Source organism: Microcaecilia unicolor, chromosome 2 (assembly GCF_901765095.1).
Source record: "Microcaecilia unicolor chromosome 2, aMicUni1.1, whole genome shotgun sequence".
NCBI classification, from domain to species: Eukaryota; Metazoa; Chordata; class Amphibia; order Gymnophiona; family Siphonopidae; genus Microcaecilia; species Microcaecilia unicolor.
The window spans coordinates 377,660,045-377,686,045 of NC_044032.1; the positions used below are offsets into that span (position 1 = coordinate 377,660,045).

The 26,001-nt window shown below is 42.2% G+C and overlaps 1 protein-coding gene across 2 annotated transcripts in view; it reads right to left on the reverse strand.

The window, feature by feature from the left end:
• The window catches only part of EPHA5 (EPH receptor A5), a 609,249-nt gene that overhangs the window by 116,487 nt on the left and 466,761 nt on the right, over nucleotides 1-26,001 (reverse strand). The window contains exon 8 of one of the 2 annotated variants that reach the window (XM_030194566.1): nucleotides 14,447-14,549. In XM_030194566.1, coding sequence (XP_030050426.1) covers nucleotides 14,447-14,549 — 103 coding nt within the window. Of the gene's footprint in view, nucleotides 1-14,446; nucleotides 14,553-26,001 lie in introns of both variants that reach the window. The other variant, XM_030194568.1, reaches the window with a different exon arrangement.

The window sequence follows — 26,001 nt, forward strand, 5'->3', positions numbered from 1 at the left end:
GTGAGATATGCCAGGTCCCCCCAGGAAACATGATATCCTACGTGGTCCCTGCTGAAACCCGAGCTTGCTGCGCACCACGCTCCCTGGAAGTAAATCTGCCGCATCTGTAAAGAAAATGCAGGGTTTCCGTGAGAGTGGGTGAATCGTGCCAAAATGAAATCCCATGGGCCAAGAACCTGCTAAATCTCGCTTGATGTCCTGTGTACGTCTGAGATGAAAATGCGCTTTGTTTGTTCCCGATGTTGCTAAAGCTATTGGGAATCACCCTTATTGCGAAGCCTACTGGACCCAGGAGTTCCTGTACCTGCTTCAGCCTTGCTTTTTTACAGTGCCACCTCGTATTCGCCGCTCTGGCAAGCTTATCAATTTTGTCAGCCGGCAGTCTGGAACATCTAGTTCCAATTCAATACCTATAATGTAAGGATTCGCCGTGGGTCTACTGTTTTTTCAACGGCTAATGGGATGTCCAATTTCTGTGCCAAGTGGATAAAGACCTGTAACACATCCGTCCACTCTTGTGATTCCCGGTCTTTGAACAGGAAGTCCTCCAGATGAGGACCAGAGACCTAGCGGGGGCTAGTTGTTCCACTACCCCGTGCACAAACATGCTAAGCTCTTTGAAGTATGCGCACTAGATGTGGCCACACATGGGGACATATTTATCGCAATAAAACCTCTCCTGGAACCTGACACCTAACAAGGGAAAGGGCTGTGGGTGTAAAGGCAAGGTGCGAAAAGCCGAATCTCCGTCCACCTTAGCCCAATGTGCCTAGTTGCCTTGCCGCCGAATTATTTGAATGGCATTGTCTACAGATGCATATTGTACTGTACAGCTGCTATGGTCAATGTAGTCATTTACTGATGTTCCTATGTGGCGGGACAAATTACGACTGGGCCTACCTTTCCCCAGCTTCTTCCTTGGTATTATGCCTAGCAGAGACACTGTTGTTGCCTTGAAGGGCGGGTCCTCAAACAGCCCCGCTATGCAGCCTAGCAATAGTTCTTTGGTAATCTTGCCTGCAGCTATCTGTCGATGCATGTGAATCGAGGATGCATTGTTGGGGTAGTGTTGTCACTGTGGTGTTGTCCTCTAATATGGAATCATGCAACCTGATTGGAAACCTGTGGTGATGCACCCGTTCTGTCAGGGTAACGGGCTAACCTTGAAGCTTGATGGCTTCCGGACCCTGTCCTGAGTTAATAGGTTGCTTTCTCCTGTCTCATAAGCTTGATGGGGGGAGTGCTAGCTCCCTCAGTACCCTGTCCCGTGTTACTAGATTGCTGTTCCCTGTCTCTGGGGAGCCTGCCTTGCCCTGCAGCATGCCTGCCCGCACGGGCGTGTCGGGTGCTAGGTGCAATGTCCGCTGCCTCCGTCCTGCCTTTGTCCTGACGGCATTGCCTGACAGGACTACCACTGGTGCTGACCCGATATGAATGGATTGTCTGCACTGCTTTCTTGTAAATTTAATATCTTAGTTAAGCCATGCCCGTCCCCTAAATATCTCATGCGCTTTTAAAATTATATTCCATATCCCACACCAAGTCCGGGCCCCTTTCCGTTTCCTTCACTATAGTGAGTGTCCTGAGTATGTCAACAGCTGAGTGTCCTAAGTATGTGAACAGCCTCCGACCAGCCCATGAAGGACCCGAATATCTTGGGCTTCTTATCTGTTACGCTATCCCTGCCTACGGTACCCTCCTCATGCAACTCCCACAGAAGAAGGGAGAAGATATCGATCCACCTGTATTGTGAGAACGGTACCTAATGCATCGCTCCTGTGATTAAGTACTCCCACATCCTGACTGGTCCCCTGTGCACCGACCGGTGCCACAACCGCATTCTGTCCTGCCATATTGGGCTCCGTTACCCGTTCTTATCGTCCCATACTGCATATCTAGTTATGTCATGCGTCTGCGCTGGAAGGAGTGTGCTGCTGTCATTAGACTTACCCCTTGCCGGTACTGGCGGTAGCCCCGCAACTATGGAGGTGGAGTCTGCGGTGCTGCTACCTCCCTTGCAGACCCCCGCACCATCTGTGCTTGTGGTGTAGGTCCACTGTGACTTCTAAGGTCTGGGGCCACAGCACTCCGCGTCTTAGCTGGCGGAGTTTTGGTGGGCCGCTTGGCTGGCCTTGCTGGTGCATATGTCTCCTTCGCACACTACAATGACATTACTGCAATGGAGAGACTAAAAGAATAGACAATTTAAAGCAAAATGACCTCATAATAACTGATTGTGGTGACGCCGGCTTCCCCAATCGCTGCGTGCATCTTGTGGTGCCTGTGTAAACTGTACCCTCCTTGCTCACAGCTACATATCCGACTGCGTGCTGTCTGCGCAGTGCGCCCTTCCTTAAATGGCTGGCCTAAAGCCCCACGGGCGATGGCTGTTACATTCAAATTTGGCCTGGTAGTCAAAACGGCTGCCGTATGCAAAATGGGCTGCTAAAATTAAAATGGCCAGGCCCCTGTAAATCCGGCAGATAAATCAGTAAGACTGGTGGTCCTTCTATCAAAATGGCCACCGTTTTCAAATTAGCTGCTTTAGTCCACGTGGCCGCTCTAGTCAAAATGGCCGCTAAGTGCACATGGCCCTCTAGGACTAACACTGTTGTACCAACCCTTCCCCCCGTGGACCTGGTCCTAACGGCAGCTGAGAGTAGCATACTGTAACCGATATGTTTGTCTGATGCCCCTAAGTACTGTGTCCCGCTATGCTGGCACCAAACGGTATGATATCAATTGTTCCAGCCTATGCCGTGTGTCAAAGACACAAATGCGTGCGGTATCCAAGGTGGCCGCTGCGGTTAAATTTGTATTTGGAATGTCCATTCTAGTGAATTTTAGCGCCATAAAACTGGCTGCCTTTTCCAAATTTTACTGCTAGTCAGAATGGGCGGTGTATTGAAAGTGGCCACCGTTTTTACAATCGGCACTCATGCAAATGGCCACCCTATCGAAATTCACCACTGCCGTACGTGCCTCTGTAGGTTAATGGCCGACTGTATGGGCGGGCAATTACAACGCGTAGCGAATAAGTGGCCCGCAAGAGAAGACCCTGACTAGCGAGGATCGCAATGTGGACGTTTCTGCAAAAACCCGCATCTCAAATATCGCATGGCAGACCAATCATACAGACATGGCGCCGGTAAGTCACGTTTAGGATAAAGCGTAGTTGACCGAGTAGAAAACACAGCATGGCCGTAGTGCTGTGTGACATGGGCAGCTTATACAACATGGGCAACTTATACCGCACTAAATTTTACCGAATTAGATAACACGGCGTGGCAGACCACAATGGGGCTTGTATAGCTCTGCGTGGCCTGGGCGGCTTATACAGCATGAGCGATTTATACTGCACTCATTTTTGCCGCATTACATCGAAAATCTGGTGTGGCCGGCCATAACGGGGCTTAAGGTCCGTCGCCGTAATGGCATGGACGGCTTATACCGCATTTATTTTTCAAATTAGATAACACGGCGTGGCTAGCCACAACGGGGCTCGAAGGTCCGTTGCTGTATAGTGCGTAACTGTTGGCCAATTATTAGTGGCCGGCCATCACCGCATCTTAACGTGCGGTGTGCCGCTGAGGCAGGAGAAGAGCAAAAATGACGTACCATTAAAGGTGTTTTCGTCTCCCTGAGATAGTTTGTGCCTCGGTTCAGTACTGTGCACAAGGTCTTCCTAGTCGTGCCTCAGTGCCGTGCTATGCACTGCAGATTGTGAGCACTGCATGGCCGGCCAAAAATGGCAACCGCTCTGTGGCAAACCTATCTGCCATGCGCCATGGGCAGCGTATGTGGGACTCTAGCCTAGTGCACGTAATGCCGTGAGATAGGCAGCTAACCCGAGATGGCCGGCCATCCTGGAAAAACTAAATGGGGGTCGGCAGGAGAAAGCTAAAATGCCTTGCACAAAGTTTTAAATGTCTACATACCATAAAATTTGTTCTCAATTTGCTGGAATATCGTGCTCTGCTGTAAGAGCTTCTTTGGCTGTACTCTGCACAAGCTCTGCCCAGGGCAGACACAAAACATGTGCCTGTAAAAATTTCAGGAGCTGCTGCCCAGGGTTGCTCTTCTCCTGCTTCCAAATTCAAAAGGACTTCCTGTGCAGTTCAAATTCCTCTCTCCTCCTCCCTTGCTCCTCCCCTTTTTTCCTGCCCCCTCCCCTTGCTACCCCTTGTTTCCCTCCCACTACTACCTCTGCTCTCTAGCTAGGCCCTCCCTGTACCCTCCCCCACACTTCTGTCTTTGCTGGCCTTCAGCCCGGTTGTGGTCGGCCCCCCTTTAATGGGTGTGCCTGGTTCTTTCTCTTCTTTTTGAACTTCTGTTGGGTGCTTGCTTTTCATTCATTTTTACTTCAGATTTGCTGGTTGTTGGAAGCATCAGACACCACAAAGCAAACCAAGGTGACACCTCTGTGAGTGAGTATTTTTCCACAATCAGAGCACTGCATCAGTGACCTTATGGTCAGAATACTAAAAGGAAATGTTAAAACAATTCAAGAATGTATGACTTTCACAGTTAAAATGATAAGATATTTGACACCATTAAGAAGAGGCTTAACAAAAAATCCAGGTTTCCTATCACATCATCATCATAAATCATAAAATCATACTGCTTTGGCACCTACTGATCATCCATCCACCTTCCCTTGTATCTCACCATTCAACCCCCCCCTCCACCTCTACCTCTGCTGATTCCTCTTGAGACTGCCACTGGAATGCTTTTGTGTTTCTCATATATTCTGATATCATTATCTTTTGTTCATACTGTCCAGACATGTTTTGTTTTAGTTCTGTTTATTAACCTTTAAAGTGGACTAACATGGCAATCACACTTCTTTATCCATGATTAAATAATGTCAGGCCTATCTCTTGAAACAGTATTTCTCTTTTATCATTCAGTAACGCATTTATTTAAATACTTCTTTCTCCAAAAGGCATTATTCAATGAAAAGATTGGCATTTACCGATCCTAAACTAATCTTATGTGTATCCGTCTTAGAGGCCTTCCCTTTAATCTGCTTTATCCATCCCTTTTCCATTTCAAAAGAGAGAAAAAAAGAATAGCCCTAGAAAAGGGATTTACTTTTTTTTTCTTTTAACAGTGTATTTTCCTTTCAATATTCTCCTTGGACAGTGGTCAACACTGTCATGCATCCTGCTCAGAATGGGCTTCCAAATAGTCAAACCATTAACAGGTGACCCACAGGCATGGGGATGAGAACAGCATTATTCACAGTAGACTGAGCAATCACTCCATGTGTCACTCATTTATTACAGGGTCAAATTTCCCACAGCATGAGGAACATGGAAACAGTGTGAAGATGACTTTTCAAGTTGGAAGAAAGCAGCCTGTGGTCAACCTATCACTGCGCTGACAGCCTGGTCCAGGTCTTCTCAGCAATAACCCTGGAGAGGGTGCAGACAGGTCTGGAATTCAGAATATTCACAATGAATATGCATTAGAGAGAGGCCATTGTTTTCTCTTTAGGCCTTTTCACCCTGTCACAAGATTCACTCAAAACTTCTTCATAAAGTACAGAAAACAGAACTGAAATGGAGGCAAAGTGAAATACGTGACACATAGCATGTGAACATTCACCAGAACTCATGACTTGAGAAGAAAGAGCAAACCAGCTTGCAGCCTAAAATCCAGCACTTGCAATGAATTTAGATTCATTAACTCACTTTACCCTCTTCTGTTATTCAATATTGTCATAAGACGAAACAAAAAGCTTAGGGTTCCTTTTACAAAGCTGCAGTAAACAGTAGTGCGTGTTTACCACATCCAAAAAGGGCTTACAGTGGGAAGCACTGAGGTGTCCTACGGTAATTTAGCAATCTGCACATACACGCAGTGTGCTAAAAAATTTTATTTTTGCACAGAAGGGAGCATGTCTGGAGCAGAGATGTATGTTTCTGCGCTAATCAGCTGGGAAAGCTATTGCCACACACTAACTAATTAGCGTGGAATTAGCGCATGAGCCCTTACCACCTACAAAATAGGTGCCGGTAAGGGCTCATGTGTAAATTTTTAATAATGACCGCGTACTAATGGCAACAGTAGCATATGGCCATTAATTCAGAAAATTGAAACTCATCAATTTTCCAACTGCGATAGAAATGGTCTTAGCATGTGGGAAAGACCCACGTAAGGGTATGCTAAGGCCACTTTCTACCACAGCTTTGTAAAAGGATCCCGTGGAGGGGCATAATCGAACTGTAAAAGGATCCCGTGGAGGGGTATAATCGAACAGTGCTGGCCAAATAGATGGCCGGCCATCAATTTGGCCAGCGCCGCAAAGAGCAGTCCTGAATCGTATTATCGAAAAAGATGGCCGGCCATCTTTTGTTTCGATAATACAGTTCGGGCCGGCCAAATGTCACAGATGACCGGGTTTGAGATGGCCGGCTTTGGTTTTCGCCGATAATGGAAACTGTTGCCGGCCATCTCAAACCCGGCCAAATCCAAGGCATTTGGTCATGGAAGGGGCCAGCATTTGTAGTACACTGGTCCCCCTAACATGCCAGGACACCAACTGGGCACCCTAGGGGCCACTGCAATGGACTTCAAAAATTGCTCCCAGGTGCATACCTCCCTTACCTTGTGTGCTGAGCCCCCCAAAACCATCTCAAAGCCCACTACCCACAACTCTACACCACTACCATAGCCCTTATGGGTGAAGGGGGGCACCATGTGGGTACAGTGGGTTTTGGGGGGATTTTGGAGGGCTCCCATTTACCACCACAAGTGTAGCAGGTAGGAGGGGATGGGCCTGGGTCCACCTGCCTGAAGTGCACTGCACCCACAAAAAACTGCTGCATGGACCTGCATACTGCTGTCATGGAGCTGGGTATGACATTTGAGGCTGGCAAAATATATATATATATTTTTTGGGTGGGTGGGGGGGGGGGGTTGGTGACCACTGGGGGAGTAAGGAGAGGTCATCCCTGATTCCCTCCGGTGGTCATTTGGTCAGTTGGGGCACCTTTTTGAAGCTTGGTCCTAAAAATAAAGAGACCAAGTGATGCTGGCGAAATGCTCGTCAAGGCCGGCTTTCTTTTTTTTCATTATCAGGCGAAGCCGGCCATCTCGTACCACGCCCCGTCCCGCCTTCGCTACCGTACCGACACACCCCCTTGAAGTTTGGCTGGCTCCGCAACGGAAAGCAGTTGGCACTGGCCAAAATCGGATTTCGATTATACCGATTTGGCCGGGTCCAGGAAATGGCTGGCCATCTCCCGATTTGTTTCGAAAGATGGCCAGCGATCTCCTTCGAAAATAAGCTGGTTAGTCATTTAAGGGCCCTTTTATTATGCCACTGTAGGGCTACCCAACAATTGCATGCAATAATCCAGCTCTACCGCTGGGTTCCTGGGGAACCCCAGCAGTAGTTTCGTCCCCCACCGCATGCCATTTCCTTCCCGCAAATATATTTTTATCATGAGCAGTAAGGGTTCCACCATGAAATGGCCGCGTGGCAAGTGTTTCACTTGCCACACGGCCATTTCCTGTCTCAGCCAGAATTTTCCTTTTACCATGTGGCGATAAAAGGATACCTCGACGTGTGGCAAACCCACATGCTGACACCACCACAGGACCCCTTTTACTGCCACTAGCTAAAGGGGGCCCTTAAAAACTTGGGGTCTAATATTCAAAACTATTTAACAGGCCAGGAACAGCTCCTGGCCAGTTAAATAGTGTTTTAGCACCTAACATAGATACTCAGCAGAAGATAGGTTATTTTCCACTGAATATTGCGCAACATAGCTGGTTAGGCGTGGATATCAGCACCAAACCGGCCATTTTAGTGGTTAAAATAGGCCACATAAATAGCAGGCCTATCTTTAACTACTAATCACTTAGGGGGTCTTTTACTAAAGCTTAGCTCGAGTTATCTGCAGCAGGTCCCATTTTATTCCTATAGGCCCTGCTGCAGATAACTCATGCTAATCTTTAATGAAAGACACCCTTAACTGGTTAGCGCTGAATATCAGCTTAACCAGTTAAGTTGCTGCAGTCGAAAATGAAACTGGATATACGTCGGTCACAACATTCACTATCCAGGTTTAATGCGAGAGGCAGACTGTCATGTTCCCTGCTTGCGCAGGTATGGGCATCTGAGGAGATGGCAGCCATCTTGGATGTGGGCATCGCCAGGATAGGGCGGCCATCTTAGAGGTGGGCGTCTTAGGATGGGGCGGCCATCTTGGAGCTGGGCAGCCTCAGGAAGGAAGTCCATATTTGGGCTTGAGGACGTCTCTGGTGGGGGCAGCCATCTTGAAGACAGCTGTGCATGTTTGGGCCTAATTCCTGCCCTATTTAAAGCCCTGCCTCCAGTCCTCCCAAGCTTCGGCTCCTACTTTGTTTCCTGGGTAGTTGCAGTGCTTCTGGATCTACTACTGTTTGCTGCCTGGTATTGACCTTTGCCTGTTCCTGGATCTGCTACTGCTTGCTGCCTGGTACTGACCTCTGTTGGATCCTGGTCCTGCTTCTGCCCGTTGCTTGGCCGTGCCCCGTGGACTTTGTTCTGGACTCAGTTCTCTCTGCTGTTTGCTTCCCGCACCTGGGGGCTCAACCCCTGGGGAACAGAGGGGGACACAGGGGGAACTCGGGGTTGGCTGACAGCTCGGTGAGGAATCCTCCTCCATCGGGCACAAGAGCTCACATCTCCTCTGGGCGTGCCTGACACAGACAGCACAAGTGCTGCTCACCGTTGGCTGAATATTGGGGGAGGGGGGTGTTACTTGTTTCAAAGTTATTTGGCATAATTTTTATTTGCTATTTATAACTGTTGTAACTTGTTTTTTTAATTAAAAGACCACTTTGGACAAACAATGGGGTTATACTGTCTATACATGCTGCAATTACATTAGATTAGGACACAGTTTGACTCAAAAGGACCTTAAATAATACTTTTCTTAAAAAGGACTGAGAAGATATAAATTTCTCACAAATTAATTACTATAATGTTCTTGGTGCACCTTGCTTATTATCAACTTCCTAAATCTTCAGTTTTCCATTTTCGAAAGTGATATTTATATTTACCAAAGTGGACTTATTCAAGTTAGTTGGAAAATACTTTAGTTAGCGAACAATTATTGTTCCAACTGCGAAAAATATTAGGCACAGGCAAAACTCTACAGGAAATAAACTGGAAAATGTAATGCTTTGATACCCTGCTAGAAAACAACAGACTTCAAGATCCTTATAGTATCTCAGTCATTGTGGTTTATAACAGCCTCTGCCTGAATGGCAGGCCCAAATTAAAATGAATTGTACCAGTACAGTGACCACACAATCTATAAATTCAGCGTTGCTAGCTAACTGATTCTGCTCTCCGCACCTGCTGAAAACTGGGCCCATGTTATTTACACAGGGATGCATTAATGCCGTAGTTATTATCTGGTTGGCAGTAAAAATGATCATTCAAGTAAATGTTGTCTTCCTTGGGAAAGACTCAGGTCAGTTTGAAATGTTGATACTTCAGAGATGGTTTAATTAAATTTAATTTTAAAAACTGCTATCCTGCCCTTTCAGTCTATGGACCATACTAGGCAGATTACAATCATTAATCATAACTAGAGCTTTCAACATTAGGTTTTAACCAATAAACACTGATAAGACTCCTCCAATTAAAAAAAAAAAAAAACCTAAAATAAAATATGTGTTTATCGGATAAACTCCAAAACAACCCCTCCTCTGTCTTGTCTTGTATCTTTCACTCAGGTTTTATGCCTTTTTTGTGTTGATGATTCTTAAATGACACTAATATGCATATTTTATTCCGCTAGAAAGTTACACAGCAACAGAACCAGTGATGCAAAAACACTGCTACACAATGATTTTTTGTATACTCAAAGAACACCTAATTCTCTGGAAAGCCAACACTTAAGGAGTAGATATTCAAAATGATTTAACTGGGCAGCAGAGGAAGGACTGTGCAGAGCTATCTGTTGATACCCAGCTGCACTTAATTGGATAGTGCCTCTGAATATCGGCACTAACAGGGAAACTCTAAGAAGCCCTTTTACAAAGCAGTGGTAAGCTTACCGTGTGGCAATCCAGAACTACCACCGGCCCAACCTGGGCGCCGGTGGTAGTTCCACCCCAGTGTGCGGCATTTCCGGCACTAGCAGAAATATTTAAAAAACATTTACACAGGGGCTTACCTGGTAGCAATCCGGTTATTTCCAGGTTAGTGTGGGAGCTCTTGCTGCCCACCTCAATGGGTGGTGGTAAGTGCCCCCCCCCCCCCCCGCGCATGGCCACGTGGTAAGTGCAAGCTTACTACATGGCCGCTTTTTTTCAGTCTTTTTACCTGCTGCCATGAAAAGAGCCTCGGCAATTGGCAAAAACGGTCGCCCCCGCTAGCTTTGGGCCTCTTTTACCGCAGCTTAGGAAAAGGGCCTCTAAGCCAGTGATTTTGTGGGCATTCCATGTACAAGGTCAGAACTTATGCGATTAAGTGCCAATATTCGGCATGTTTAATTCATCAGGCACTATAGTCAGTCTCTGTTCCTTGGTATTTGAAAGAGTCCATCGTTGTGTATCAGTCTTTAAGGGCTTTGAGGTCAGATCACACAATGTTGTTGGTAACAGGAGATTTGCTTTCTGTAAAATATGTTCGTACTTGGAATTCAGTTTTTTCACTTGCTGGCCCACCGATTTGGACTGCATTACTTGGAGTTATCAGATTGTGTAGTAGTATGCCAGCTTTTCATAAATTATTGAAGACACATTTGTGTCTGCAGGCATGGAGCTAATATGTTAAATTCTGCATATTGTAGCAACACATCATTTTGAAACTACTGAAAATATATTTGTGTGTGTAAGCATGGGATTAATATGTAAAATTTTATTATTTTAATTTTAGCTTAATTTGTGAGATTTGTAATTTTACTTTTATTTGTTTAAACTTGATTATGTATGTGCTATTGTAATCTACTTAGTTGTAGGCGGAATATACATTTTTAAATAAATAAATAAACTTCATAAGTCAACCAGACAAATATAACTGCATAAAACACAGTCTTATTTTTGTCTGGTTTATCTTATATGGTTAAGTGGTAAATATCGTACTTAAGCAGGTAAGTGACAGCCAACCTCACAGTATTAGATATTCAATGCCGGTGCCTGGACATGACCCAGCAATCAATATCCAGGCAGAATATATAATCACATAAGAATACAAGCACTAATCATAGCATAAATATAAATCAATTACAGAAAAAGAACATATAAAAATACAGCTTTCCTCATCCCAATCTGTCCCAACATACCATCACTTCAGTCCCCAATAAAACATTTAAAGAGTCAGGTATTTATAAATGGCAAAAAAGAAGACATTTAGATGTGAACTGTGGAAGGGCATTTTTGATATGATGTTCAAACGGTGAAATAAATGTTTATCAGAAAACATTTAAAAATGCAAGTTCATAATGAAATAAATAAACATTTTACGATATTCAAAAATACGCAAAAAATGTTTAGAAAGAACGATGCACTGCAAACGCCATAAGTACATAAGTATTGCCACACTGGGAAAGACCAAAGGTCCATCAAGCCCAGTATCCTGTTTCCAACAGTGGCCAATCCAGGTCACAAGTACCCGGCAAGATCCCAGAAAAGCTCAATACATTTTATGATGCTTATCCCAGAAATAAGCAGTGGATTTTCCCAAGTCAATTTAATAATGGTCTATGGACTTTCCTCTAGGAAGCCGTCCAGACCCTTTTTAAACCCCGCTAAGCTAATTGCCTTTACCACATTCTCTGGCAACAAATTCCAGAATTTAATTACATGTTGAGTGAAGAAAACTTTTCTCTGATTCGTATTAAATTTACTACTTTGTAGCTTCATCGCATGCCCCCTAGTCCTAGTATTTTTGGAAAGAGTAAACAAACGATCCACGTCTACCCATTCCACTCCACTCATTATTTTATAGACCTCTATCATACGTGTATAGACGTATGATAGACCTCTATCATACCTCAGCCACCTTTTCTCCAAGCTGAAGAGCCCTAGCTGCTTCAGCCTTTCCTCACAGGGTAGTTGTCCCATCCCCTTTATCATTTTCGTCGACTTTCTCTGTACCTTTTCTAATTCTACTCTATCTTTTTTGAGATGCAGCGACCAGCATTGAACACCATGGACCGGTACAAAGGCATTATAACATCCTCACTTTTGTTTTCCATTCCTTTCCTAATAATACCTAACTTTATATTTGCTTTCTTAGCTGCTGCAGCACACTGAGCAGAGCATTTCAACGTATCATCAACGATGATGCCGAGATCCATTTTGTGGTCGGTGACTCCTAACGTGGAACCTTGCATTATGTAGCTATAGTTCAGGTTCCTTTTTCCCACATGCATCACTTTGCACTTGCTCACATTTGCTCATGGACATTCAGAGATAAACAAGATGTGCAGTGGCAGTACTGGTACTCACAGCAATGGCAGCACATTCTCATTAATTGGACACTTGCATTTAATATTTATATGAGTATTGTGGATGGGGTGAAACCTAGTTTGTACCTGGGCTTGACTCGTTATGGTTATTTGATTTTGCATGCTTATAGGGTTTATGGGGGCTGGGAAGTGATTAAATTATGACACCCAGTTCCAAAAGAGTTTGGAAAACGATAAATCGGAAGTGTGGAGCTATAGGGATGTTGATTTGTGGCTCTCAGAAATGACTCAAGGTAGGCAGCAGCCCTTTCGGGTCAATCCATTCCAGGGTACAGCTTTTCTCCCGGCGAGGTCCCCAGTTCCTATGGATTTGGAAGAGCCACTGCATTAAAGGCCACCGGAAGTGTCCGTACATGAGGACAGTTTAGCAATTATGTCTCCTAAGATCATCATTTATTTCATCTAGGAACTTTACTTCCCTAGATTTCCTGACATGACATTTATCCAGTCAGCCTTGCAGCAACTGAAATACATATAAGCCTTATCCCCTAAAGCAGCTGGAGGCATAACAAAGTGGCCCTTGTTGGGATTTGAGTGGCTGTGCCAGCAGGATGGTGAATTTTTAAACTGCCCTGTAGAGATGAAAAGCTAACATTTTTGAAGTAGAGAGCTGAGTTATCGGAATTTGTACCAAACATAAGCTAAGTTTTGGGGTTCAGTTCTTCACTATGTATTACTCATTTTTTTCTCTAGTGTTTGAATATGACCTAATGAGACACAGCTTAATGTTTGAATGGTGGATATTTTGTGTCTTACTATTCCTCCTACACCCTACTTTGTAGTATGATGTGATGGAGCTTTAACTGTTTTATCTTTTTTTTCTCCATCATAAAATGTTTGTGATGTGGTTTGATTTTTGGATTTTTTGAGATGATGCATATTTAATAGCTCCTGTCAAAAGGAAACCAATGATATGACTGCTGCCCTGTTTAAGGATCACATACATGTTGGATATAGATCCTGGGACTTTGAGGTTGCTATTTCTTGACATGGTATAATTACGTCTTTAGATAGCACAGTAGAGGTGAATGGCAACCATCATTTGGCATACTATTTTTGTGCATTTTGATTGGATAGTTTGTCACCTCCTTTTTGTGAGCATTCTGATTGATAATTGAAATCACCCATTATTTTAGTGTTGCCAAATATGCTAGCTTCCCTAATTTCTGCTAGCATTTCATCAACTCTCTGTTCATTCTGCCAAGCAGATGGTAATATAGCCCTACCAGTAGTCTCTTTCCTTCCACACATAGAATTTCTATCCATAAGGATTTTATATTACTGTTTCTTGCTGTGAACTAATGTGTACCCAGTTAACAATGTCCCAGGGGTTATCCTCCGTCCATCAGGTCTCTGAGATGCCTGTTATATATACACTAACTTCCATTTTAATTTTTAGGCTTCTGGCATTTGTATACAGACATTTCAAAGAGTGTTTTTGTATGTATCAACAAGCTGCAAGTTGACAGGAATAATTTGAAATCTTTTCCTTCCTCTCTCCCTTAAAGGCTTCTGACTTAATTTTGCTTTTGTTGGAACTTCTCAGTAGCATCAGAGTTTATATTTAAAAAATTCTACAAAATTCAAGAAAGCCATAAATGATGTGGGGCTCTTCTCTGGTACTGGAAATCATTGTATTCCTTGAGTAGGTAATTTTAACTAGTCTGAAATGGGCAGAGCATCAGGACTGTAAACAGTTTTCAACAATATTAACATGAGAAGAATTAATATGACCACAAATACTAAGGTAAGACGGAACACAGTATTAAAAATCACAAAACATGATGAAATTGAATAATTTATAGTATACCACAGCAATCTTTGTTCTGTTCTATCACTGTAGCTTTGTGATTGTATAAAGAGGAAGACATTCCTTAAGTCGATGGGTGATCATATCAAAGTACACTTTATTTTATATGTTATTGAAGTTGCAAACATTCAATAAATAGTACAGGGCATTTGCTTACCTTCCGCTAAGAAAGAAACCAACAACAACAGCCAACAGAATGACTCCCACTGTGACAGACACAGCAATTATAGGAATCTGGCTCTGATCACTGGATGCAGCTACTGCTGAGGGAAAAGAAAAAAAGAAACCATGATATGGAAATTGAAATGAAATGACATTCAGTTCACACAGGAGTCTTTATTTTGCCAGTCTCAGTACAGTATCTATGATATGATGGTTCTAACTGATGCATTCAGAAGAAGTCATCACAGATCTAGTTATCGGGTGTCCTTCTGCAATGAAAATAATTTCTTATTTCAGCCTCCTCTTTGACATGTGGTTGACAAATTGCCCAAGCCCTACATTTTCAAGTCCAGCCATACTTCTGTCAGAAAGTTACCATGTGAGGAACATGAAAGGAATATGCCTGAAAGAACTTCACTCCTTAAAACACATGCATCGTTTTTCTTGGTGTGAAGGAAATGCATCAATAGCCATTATGCCACTGAGCAGGTAACTTTATAACTGTGTGCCTATATTTAGTCACCTTGAGAGTACCATAAGGAGGGGCATCCCTGCTGAGTCAAGGGGGCAGGGCTCAGGCAGGGAGGAGTTTAAGATAAACATGTAACATGTGCCGGCACCTACACGTTTACGATGATGATATTCTATAGTACAAACACGTAGGTGCCAGCACAAACACATTGATTTCCATGCTGTATTTTTCTAAGATAGATGTTTATGCCACCCCACTCATGAATGTTCATTTCTCCAGTATTACAGAACAGCCTCTATGTCAGCAGTTTCTTTTCTAAAATACTAGTGAAACTTGAGGCATCCTGACCTGGACTAGAGAGTGACCAAAACTGGTGTCCTCAGTTTTGGCAGAAACCGAATCTGCAGACAAAATTTGGGGCTTGTTTTCTCCTGAAACTGAAATTGTCAACCCCTGCCTGCCCACCTCTCCCCCCTGGCAGAGAGAGGGTCCTCCAAGGCCATACATCCCCCTCCTAACTACAAGGTCCACTTTCCTACAACTTGTAGGCCCTCCCTGGGCCTACTTTTAGAAGCCCTGTGGCCAAGTGGCCTCTTAGGGGCAGAAGCTATCCCCAGTTGCTCCTGCCTATGCCAGCTTTGCAGTCAAAATGGCTACTGTACTTCCCGTGACAGCCTTGTGAGGCTGCCACAAGAGGCTGCAGTAGCCATTTTGAGATTGGAACTGGCATAGGCAGCAGCAATCTCCAGTTGCTGGGCCTTCGGATAGTGGGAGGGCAACCCTTTTGCTGGGGATGGGGAGAGGGCAGGTAGAGAGTGGTCATGTTATGGTCAAGAGCGGAAGGGAGTTTGTGTTTCAGCCAAAATGCACTGGCATTTTCGGCTGATACTGAAGCATGGCCAAACCTGGATTTTGGCCCAGTTTCTGCGCCAAAGCCGAAACTGAAACCGAACTTCACTTGACCTGTAACCTGGATAGCTCAACTCCAACATTTATGTCAGAGCTTCCCAAACTGCATGTTGGGACCCCCAAATGGGATCACAAAACCTGCCTCTAGGTGGACTCTCCATAGTATATTATTATTCTGGAACTCCAGGAGGTCACACACTGTTATTTGACTACAATCATGGGGTGACAGCAACAAAAAAAGTCAGGAAGCACTGTTCTACATCTTATCTAAAATGGGGCTGCCTATGTATTCAGTTCATTATTCTTCTCTGAGTATATTCTGGCACAGAGTACTTTTATTGAAAAAGAAAATCAACTAAATGATGAGTAGAAGCTCAGGACCGTATGGGTTGCAGAACTAGAAATGTTTTTCTGCTTGCTAACTAGGGGATTATTGGTTATGTAGAACACCCATAGGCTACATTGTTTTCAGTCTTATCAAGGTTACAAACTTCATAGGCTTGTAATGCAAGTAACCAGAAAACTGTGTAAAACATGTCCATTATATAATAAGATTTGACTGGATGCTTTAGGTCCTAGCCAGATATCTTTAGGAGATTTTTCATCCAAATCTAGCCATCAGTCTAAGTCTAGACAGGAACGTTTTGCTCATCAGATTTAAGACAGCTGCTTGAGCAAAAGGGGTTGTGTGGATAAAAACAGACAACAGTGAAAATCAATGTTAAATGGCAAAGCTTGACTTAAGACCCCCAACTGAAGCTAATCTCTTTTTTTAAACAGTTAAAGGGGGGAAATTATCAACATGGGCTACTGTTAGGTCAGGTTATTTTAGCACAAGTTGGGACATTTTAGAAGAGTATAATTTTATGCAATGAGACCTGTGCTAAAATAACCCAATTTGTAGTAAAATAACCCCAATTGTGGAAAATAACCGATCTTAACAGTAGCCCGTGTTGATAACTCTCCCCCCCCCCCCCCCCTGATGGATTTACCTTATTAATTCAGCAACATGAAATTCAGCTGGTAAGTGGGGACAAATTGCTGAAAACCAAGATATAGCTGTTTAATTGCCAGAATTAGTCAGGTATTTATTTTGAAAATCACCCTTTTGTGTTACTATTGAGGAGGCTCTGAAGTTTTGAGTGACCTAGCAAAAACCTGGAGGAGTGGCCTAGTGGTTAGGGTGGTGGATGTTGGTCCTAGGGAACTGAGGAACTGAGTTCAATTCCCATTTCAGGCACAGGCAGCTCCTTGTGACTCTGGGCAAGTCACTTAACCCTCCATTGCCCCATGTAAGCCACATTGAACCTGCCATGAGTGGGAAAGCACAGGGTACAAATGTAACAAAAAAAAAAAAATAGTTCACATTGAAAAAATTAGAAATACAGTACAATATGAAGAATATAGTAATTTTAAAGCTGAGAACATGAACTTCCATTCATTTTAAGCTTGAGCAAGGATTAAGACCGTTTGGAAAGCAGCAGCAAGTTGACTGTCGAGGATGATGGGGCCAAATCTAGTTGCATAAATGCCATTCAGTTTTATTATATTCATACTGAAATATGATTACTGAAATAGAGCACTGTAAATGAGGACTTTTAAGACTCCAGTAAGGACTTTTCTGTCATACTTGAGAGTTATTTACCACCCTAATGGAGCTTTTATTTTTTAGTAATAGAATATAATAAAAAGGTAATGCAATAATAAATGCATTTATACCACAGGCAGTTCTTTTTTTGTTCAATGTTTACATCATTATACAAGTAAAACAATGTTAACGAAATGACAAACAGTTTTCTGTTGATGCATCTGCCTCTGCTAGAAGGATGATTTCGGAAAGTCCAAAGAAAAAAACAGGAGAGGAATGCTGTTGGAATGTAATTGTATTTTACATGCATTGCCTGTCACCTATTATTTCTCTGTGATTACTCTGTGACCTCTGATGTGAATTACTTAGAAAGGTCACATAGCTATGCAACTTCCTGTGGGGGTTAGATGCAGCAGATGCAGCACATGGAGCACATGGAGCTCATGATCTCTCCTAACCTGAGAGGATCTATGGTGGTGTGAGCATCCATTACCATCTAAGCACATGGAAGGAGCTGATAATACAAATGTATAGTAATATGTATATATAAGCCTGTCTGATTATAATCTAACTGCAAACTGTGAGTAAACAGATGTTTTGTTACTTCAACTTTAAAGTGACTCAGCAGTGAATTATTCAGGGGTGAATGAGAGAGAGATGAAGAAAGAAATTAACATTTCTAAAGCTGAAGCTGTGTGTACTAAAATCTGCTAATTATTTACTACAAATAATCCAACAAAAGGGTTATGGGCCCAGGGCCAGGAATTGAAAAAGAAGAGAAATATTACCAGGCAGAAAAAAAAGGCCACATTTTTCTCTTAAGTTTTAAAGGAAAGATTCAGTCTGTCTCTCTCTCCCCCCACACAGCAGACAGAAGGCTAAGAAAATGGCTGAGGGAAGAAATTCACCATTTTTCTATTCTCTCAAGGTGCCAAAATTAACTGAGTTTAATTATCAGCAGTGGGAATTAAGATTCATATGTCTCCTTCGAGCAAAAAGATTAGATATATGCTTAGACCAAGACAGAACAGCTGAAAATATGGCTGAATGGGACAATGCAAACTATTATGTGAAGTGCATGCTTTTGGAAGCTCTCTCAGAGAAACAAGCCATATTAGTGGAGGGAAAAGATACACCAAAGGACATTTTATATAAACTGAGAACTATGTATGCAACTACATATGCAAAGCAGCAACCAATTTGGTTGGCAGAGTTGAATGAAACCAAATTAAGGGATAAAGTAAATGTAATGATCACATTATGCATCTTATGTCTTCATTTCAAAAGCTAGAACTTTCAGGAATTCCCATGTGTGATGCATTGAAAAGAGCATTTCTTTTTACCTCACTATCAAAGAAGTTTGATGTTTTTAGGTCTGTAAATGAGGCCATTGAAGGGCAATCTTTTGAACAGGCAACATCAAAACTAAGGCAGGAATGCATAATAAATGATTCTGAGGAGATGTGTTCTCAAAGCAAGTCAGAGAGAAATGAAACAAATTTCTTGGCAAAGAACAGAGGAAGGCGGAGCTATGGGAAAACTCCACCCAAGGGCAAGCTGATTTGCTACTCATGTGGAAAGGAGGGACATGTATCTAAATGGTGTAAGGAAACACAAAACACTCCCTCTAGCTCACCTAAGCCAATGGAACTAAAGAATTTTCAAACCAGGAAATGTATGAAGGACAAAGATAAACACAAGGGCTTTCTAATGGCAGAAAAATCTTTGACTATGGTAAATAATAATTCAAATGAAAGTACTTGGATTTTGGATTCGGGGAGCACATGCCATTTAACCAATTGTAAGAATTTCTTTCAGGAAATGTGTCCAGAGGAAGGTATTCTTAAAACTGCAAACGCAGGGACTGCTAAGATCCAAGCAAAAGGTATTGGATTCTTAAAATGCAAGTGTCTAATGAAGTTAAAGAAATTCCTGTAAGTGATGTCTTGTATATTCCCCAAGCAGTTTGCAATATGCTTAGTGTATCTACATTAGATAAGAAGGGATTTGTGATTCATTTTGAAAACAGTAAGTGCACAATCTCTAAAAATGATGAAGTGTATGCTGAAGCGTTTATGCATAATGATGTTTATAAGCTGAACATTTCAGGTGAAGCCTCACATATGGCGCAAGTAAGGAAGAATGATGGTAAATGTAGTCTGGAAATCTGGCATCACCGCCTGGGACATCGTGATTCTAAGGTGATCCAGGATCTTTACAGTAAGCAACTGGCCACCGGCATTCAGATAAGTGCAGATGCTGGTAAAATGGAGAAAAGCATAGACTGTGTTACTCAAAAAGGTGTGAGACCCTCATTTCCTGCATACACAGGAAATAGGAGTAAAAAAGTACTGGACTTAATACACAGTGACTTATGTGGACCGTTTAATATCCCATCATTGGGAAATAACAGATTTGTGCTAATATTCTTGGATGATTTCTCTAGATACTGTGTGGTCTATTTGCTGAAAGAAAAAAGTCAAGTCACAGACATGCTGAAGAAATACGTAGCCATGGTGAGCAATAAATTTGAAAGAAAACCAAAGGTTCTTCAGACCGACAATGGTGGTGAGTTCACTTCACAAAGCATGCGCACATTTCTAGAACAAGAAGGCATTCAGCATATCACAACAGTAGCTTATACACCAGAACAAAATTCTGTTGCAGAGAGAAAATTTAGGTCACTTGTGGAAATGACCAGATGTATGCTGTCAGATAGCAATCTCCCTAAAAGACTATGGGGGGAAGCCATTCTCACAGCAGTGTACCTACAAAACAGAATGCCAACTAAAGGCGCTGAGCGCACACCACATGAGACATGGCATGGTAGGAAGCCAAACCTGTCACACATAAGAACATTTGGAAGTACAGCATATGCTCATGTACCAAAGCAAAGAAGGCATAAGCTGGATTCCACAACAGAAAGGGGCATTTTAGTTGGCTATGCTCCAGGACACAAAGGATATAGAATTTTGAATCTGAAAACTGGCATTGTTGGCATAAGACATGTTACATATTTTGATGAAAACAAAAGGGTTGATAAAGGCTGGATTATCCCAGATGAGCCTTATCATCCAGAATATGAAACTAGAACCATAATAGACATGCCAGTGTATATAAATGCCATACCAAGGCAGATGTCTGAAAGCAACTCATCTGTATCTAACGAGGAACAGGCAGAGGAAACAGACACAGAAAGGATCATTGAAGAAGACAGTACAGTTGGAGAAGGGGAATCAATTGGAGAAGGACTCTCAGATTTAGAGGATGCGGAAAGGTCAGACCAACCTGTTGTCAGACGCTCATCCAGGGAAAACAAAGGTGTTCCACCCCCAAGACTGTCTTACCTAACAAAGTCAGCAGAAGCTCAAGAGCCCTTAACATGGGATGAGATTGAGAAAATGCCAGCAGAAGAAGCTGCTGAATGGCATAAAGCTGCACAAGAAGAAATTGATGCATTGGATAAAATAATACTTGGATTCTTACAAAATTACCTCCTGGCAAGAAAGCTATAGGATGCAAATGGGTATTCAAGTTAAAAAGGAATGCACAAGGAAAAGTGGAAAGGTATAAAGCCAGATTAGTCGCAAAGGGATATCTTCAAAAATATGGAGAAGATTTTGATGAAGTGTTTGCACCTGTAGTGAAACACACGACAATAAGAACACTTCTGAGCATTGCAGTCTCAAAAGGCATGCAAGTCAACCACATTGATGTGAAAACAGCGTTTCTTCACGGAGATATAACTGAAGACTTGTACATGGAACAACCAACAGGTTTCATAAATACAAAACAAAGACAGCTAGTGTGTAAATTAAACAAAGGTCTTTATGGATTAAAGCAAAGTGCAAAATGTTGGAATGATAAATTGCATGAAATATTGACAAATTTAGGATTTAAGCAAGGTGAAGCAGATAAATGTTTGTACACTAGGTGCACAAATGGACAATATGCATACATTTTAGCTTTTGTTGATGATCTGCTCATTGCAAGCAAAAGTGAGCAAGAGTACAAGGACATTGTAAAGTGTTTAAACCTCAATGTTGAGATAAAAGAACTTGGTAATGTGTCATACTATCTTGGTATAGAAATTGAGAAACAAAATGATGGTTCTTATCTTCTAAGCCAGAAGCAGAAAATAAATGAGCTTATTGAAAGTTTAGGTATGCAAGATGCCCAAGTTGTAAGCACTCCCATGATCACTGATTTTCTGAAGGATGAAACAGTAAGAGAACCTTTACCAGATAACATCCAATATAGATCAGCCATAGGTAAGCTTTTATATCTAACTACCACGTACAGGGCTGATATAGCAAATGCAGTAGGAATTTTGAGCAGAAGGGTCAGCTCACCTACCAAATCAGATTGGACTGCAGTTAAAAGGATGGTAAGGTATTTAAAGGGTACCATTGATTGTAAATTAAAGATTTCAGCCAATAGTAATCCAAAACTAATATGTTACTGTGATTCAGATTGGGCAGGGGATCATTCTGATTATAAATCCACAAGTGGATATGTGTTTATGTATGGAAATGTACAAATTTCATGGGCCAGTCATAAACAAAGTATTGTGAGTTTGTCTTCTACAGAAGCTGAATATGTGGCTGTATCGGAAGCGTGCAGAGAACTGATGTGGATTGAAAAACTTATGCTGGATTTTGGAATAGCTGAACAGAGACCAATCCAGATAATGGAAGATAATCAGAGCTGCATCCGACTGTCACAGAATGACAAGGTTCAGTCACGCACTAAGCACATCGCAACGAAATACCACAACGTGCGAGAGTTGGCGAAAGAAGGGGTCATCAGTCTACACTATTGTCACACCAGTGAGATGACAGCTGACATCATGACCAAACCGTTACCCAGAGAACATTTTGTGAATCTGCGTATAAAGCTTGGACTTTGTATGAATAAATAATTGCATGACAGTTATGCATGAGAAGGGGTTTGTTGGAATGTAATTGTATTTTACATGCATTGCCTGTCACCTATTATTTCTCTGTGATTACTCTGTGACCTCTGATGTGAATTACTTAGAGAGGTCACATAGCTATGCAACTTCCTGTGGGGGTTAGATGCAGCAGATGCAGCACATGGAGCACATGGAGCTCATGATCTCTCCTAACCTGAGAGGATCTATGGTGGTGTGAGCATCCATTACCATCTAAGCACATGGAAGGAGCTGATAATACAAATGTATAGTAATATGTATATATAAGCCTGTCTGATTATAATCTAACTGCAAACTGTGAGTAAACAGATGTTTTGTTACTTCAACTTTAAAGTGACTCAGCAGTGAATTATTCAGGGGTGAATGAGAGAGAGATGAAGAAAGAAATTAACATTTCTAAAGCTGAAGCTGTGTGTACTAAAATCTGCTAATTATTTACTACAAATAATCCAACAAATGCAATCATCTTCAAATACATCACAAGTGGAAGGAACACAAACAGATGTCAAACAGATGGGAATGAATTTAAAGAAATAACAAATGCTTTTCTTCTATAGCTTTTCATACTGACCAAAGAGATTAAAGGGGTCATTTTAGAAACACCTATATATGCAAACAGTGGCATTTGCTCATATAAGGCACCAAAATTCCTCACTTAAGCAGTATTCTATAAGCTGCGCCTAAAGTTCAGCACGGTCTATAGAATCACGCTTAAGCAGAGTGGTCATGTGTAAATTTAGGCTCCACCATTTTCACCAAGCAAATGCCTGTGCTTAAATTTACGTGCAGAGCACTCATAGTCTATAATCGAGTTATCTGCAGCAGCAGAGCCCATAGGAATAAAATGGGCCCTGCTGCAGATAACTCAAGCTAAGCTTTAGTGAAAGACCCCCTAAGGCAGGTAAGGTTTCTTAGGTTTTACATACATGATCCATGGAACTAAGCATTTTCTCATAGACATAAAATATATTCTGACACCATTCATTTTGTATTGAGGTTCTATTGCGTGTCGCAGAGCTTCTCATTTGGCCAAATGGAATAGTTTAGTTACAACAGTTTCATTAGTTTTCTCATGTCAAGTCAAGGAATGTACTTCAGCCATCAATACTGGATAGGCTGTGGTCTTGGAAAGATTTTGCTTCCAATATGATCTTCCCCTCTCCACGGGAGTGAGGTATAAAACATTACGCAATTCATCCTTTTTATATTTATCAGCAAAGTGGTGGAATTCTATCCCAATTCAAATAAGGTAATTCCTCTATATAAAATGTTTCGGAAAGCTCTGAAAACTTATCTGTTTGAGAAATATGTTTTAAAGGAAGCCCGAGGAATTACCTGAGGGCAATGTAGCATTGGTATCAATCCAGCAGAAATGTATGCCATCTGGGTAGTGCATTCATGATGTGGGGTGGGGTGGGGTGGGGTGGGGTGGGGAGAGGAGGTGAAATGAAAAAAGAAGGATTAATGGCATAGAAATTAGTTTAAAGTTTATTCATATTGTAAGAAGGAAGCATTTAATAGCAGAATTGGGAGATCCACATAAAGTTAATTAATTAATGTGGAGCAGCTGGGTATAAAATTAAAATTATATTAAAAGAAATTAAGCACATTTAAGCGGAGGTTTGTAGAACTTAATGTGGAGTTTAATTATGGGCATTGGGAGGAATGCTGAGGAGGAAAGGGTTAATGGAAGCTGGGATGTGATTGGTATTCTGGGAAGGTGGGAAGGAGTAACTGGAACATTGAGGCTGAGGAGATATTCTGTGAAGAAGGTGGTTGTAGAGTGGTCGGTGGTTGTAGAGGGAACGTGGAGGTGTTAAATTTGATAATATTGCTCCCACCTGGTCCGCCCCTTTTTTGGGGGGGGGGTATTAGTTTTGTTTTTTAATTTTACTGGAAATATGTGCTTATCATTCTTGTTTTGTGCTGTGTTGTTTGCATTGCTGGGATTGTTTCTTTTGGGTTGGGGGTAGGGGGTCACAGCAGCAGGAAAAGACAATGAACAGCTGTCAAGCAGCCTGCATTTATGATCTGAACTACTATTTTCTTTGTGGTTTGAGATGCTTGTGTACGAAATCTCAACAAGCCAAGGTAAGGCCTTGTCAGCACCACAGGTCTCACTAGAATATATATGATGAATAACTAAATAAATTTGATGGAATTTTGGCAGCTGGTTCGGCACCAACTAGCAACATAGATGGTAAGGTCATTTGAAGGTCGCTTGTTAACTAGTAGTTTGTAATTATTTTTTGATTGGTTGATATTGAAATAAAGCTGCTGGCAAGTTTTCTTCCATGAAAGATGGTAGTTATGTGGTTTAATTTGTGAGAGAGTACGGAAGTGGAAGTGAGTGCCAATATAATAACTTGTTTGCTGTCTGATATATAATTGAGTGTAATTCCTGGATTGTCCAGTTATCTTTTTATGTAAATCACACTGAACTCCATTGAGTATGTTGCAATCCATAAGAAATAAAGTAAAGAAAAGTAAAAGTAAAAGTAAGGAGATGCCTAAACCTCAAAAAATGATCTGAAACTGAAGTTGCATTCTAATCAACATATTGCTGGATGACCAATGAAAGAAACCTTCAGCCTAATCTGCTGAGATATTTCAATGTTAATCTCTGCAAAGACTTCTGAGGTCTTTTTCTCCCATCCAACTATATGTTGACTACAATGCAACAGAATTTCAGATTGTTTTTTGAGGCTTGATTATTTTTCAATCTAATTGCCTTCTGGTTTTCAATAGCCGATGAGATGCCTCCCAGTCAGCAACAGTGGGACAGATGCATGCTAAACAATGTATCATACTTCAGAAGACAGCCTCCTAAGGAACACTTCTCTTTCTTGATCCAAGCTGTGAAGGCTAGAAAGTTCAGATATGATAACTAGCGATTAATAAGTGGTAGCCATTCAAAGAGAGGAAGGTCAGCAGAAAAAGGAATTCTTGAAGATAGGGCTAGATTTACTAAAGTGCATTAATATCTGTTATTAAGTAATCTCTCTATATAAAACGCACTGCCAATGTTCTATGAGGCAAACTTACCCAGCATTCCAAGTTACGTTGTCATGGTCCAGATCAGTTTTCCACCATGAGTGCTTGCCCCACCCACGCGTCACAACGTGATGACGTTCGGGGCGGGGCTATGACACTCAACGAAACCCCAGTTCCAACGCCCTCCGACGCTCCACCCCCCCATGCTCACAGAAAAACAGCGACCTACGCAGATCCTCCACCTCCCCCCCCCCCACGGAGTGCCGTCCGAACAGCTGATCCATCGCGATCAACACGGAGGGTAAGTCCAGCAACAAGGGGAGGGGGATGGTAAGGAAAGCACCTTGCTAGCGCCCGTTTCATTGGCCTCAGAAACTTCATTGGCCTCAGAAATGGGCCTTTCTTACTAGTAAGTCATAAAAGAATGCACAATAATGTGCATTAGCATGTGGTAATGCAGTACATCTTTTACTAAATCTAGCCTAAGCTTGGCAAATTTTTTTAACTTTCATGCTGTCCTGATGGTTTATTCCCACTAGACTAAGGGCCCTGTTTACTAAAGTGCGTTAGTGTTTGTAGCACACATACACTTAGCATGCGCGCTAACCATGTAGGCGCCTATAGGGATATTGT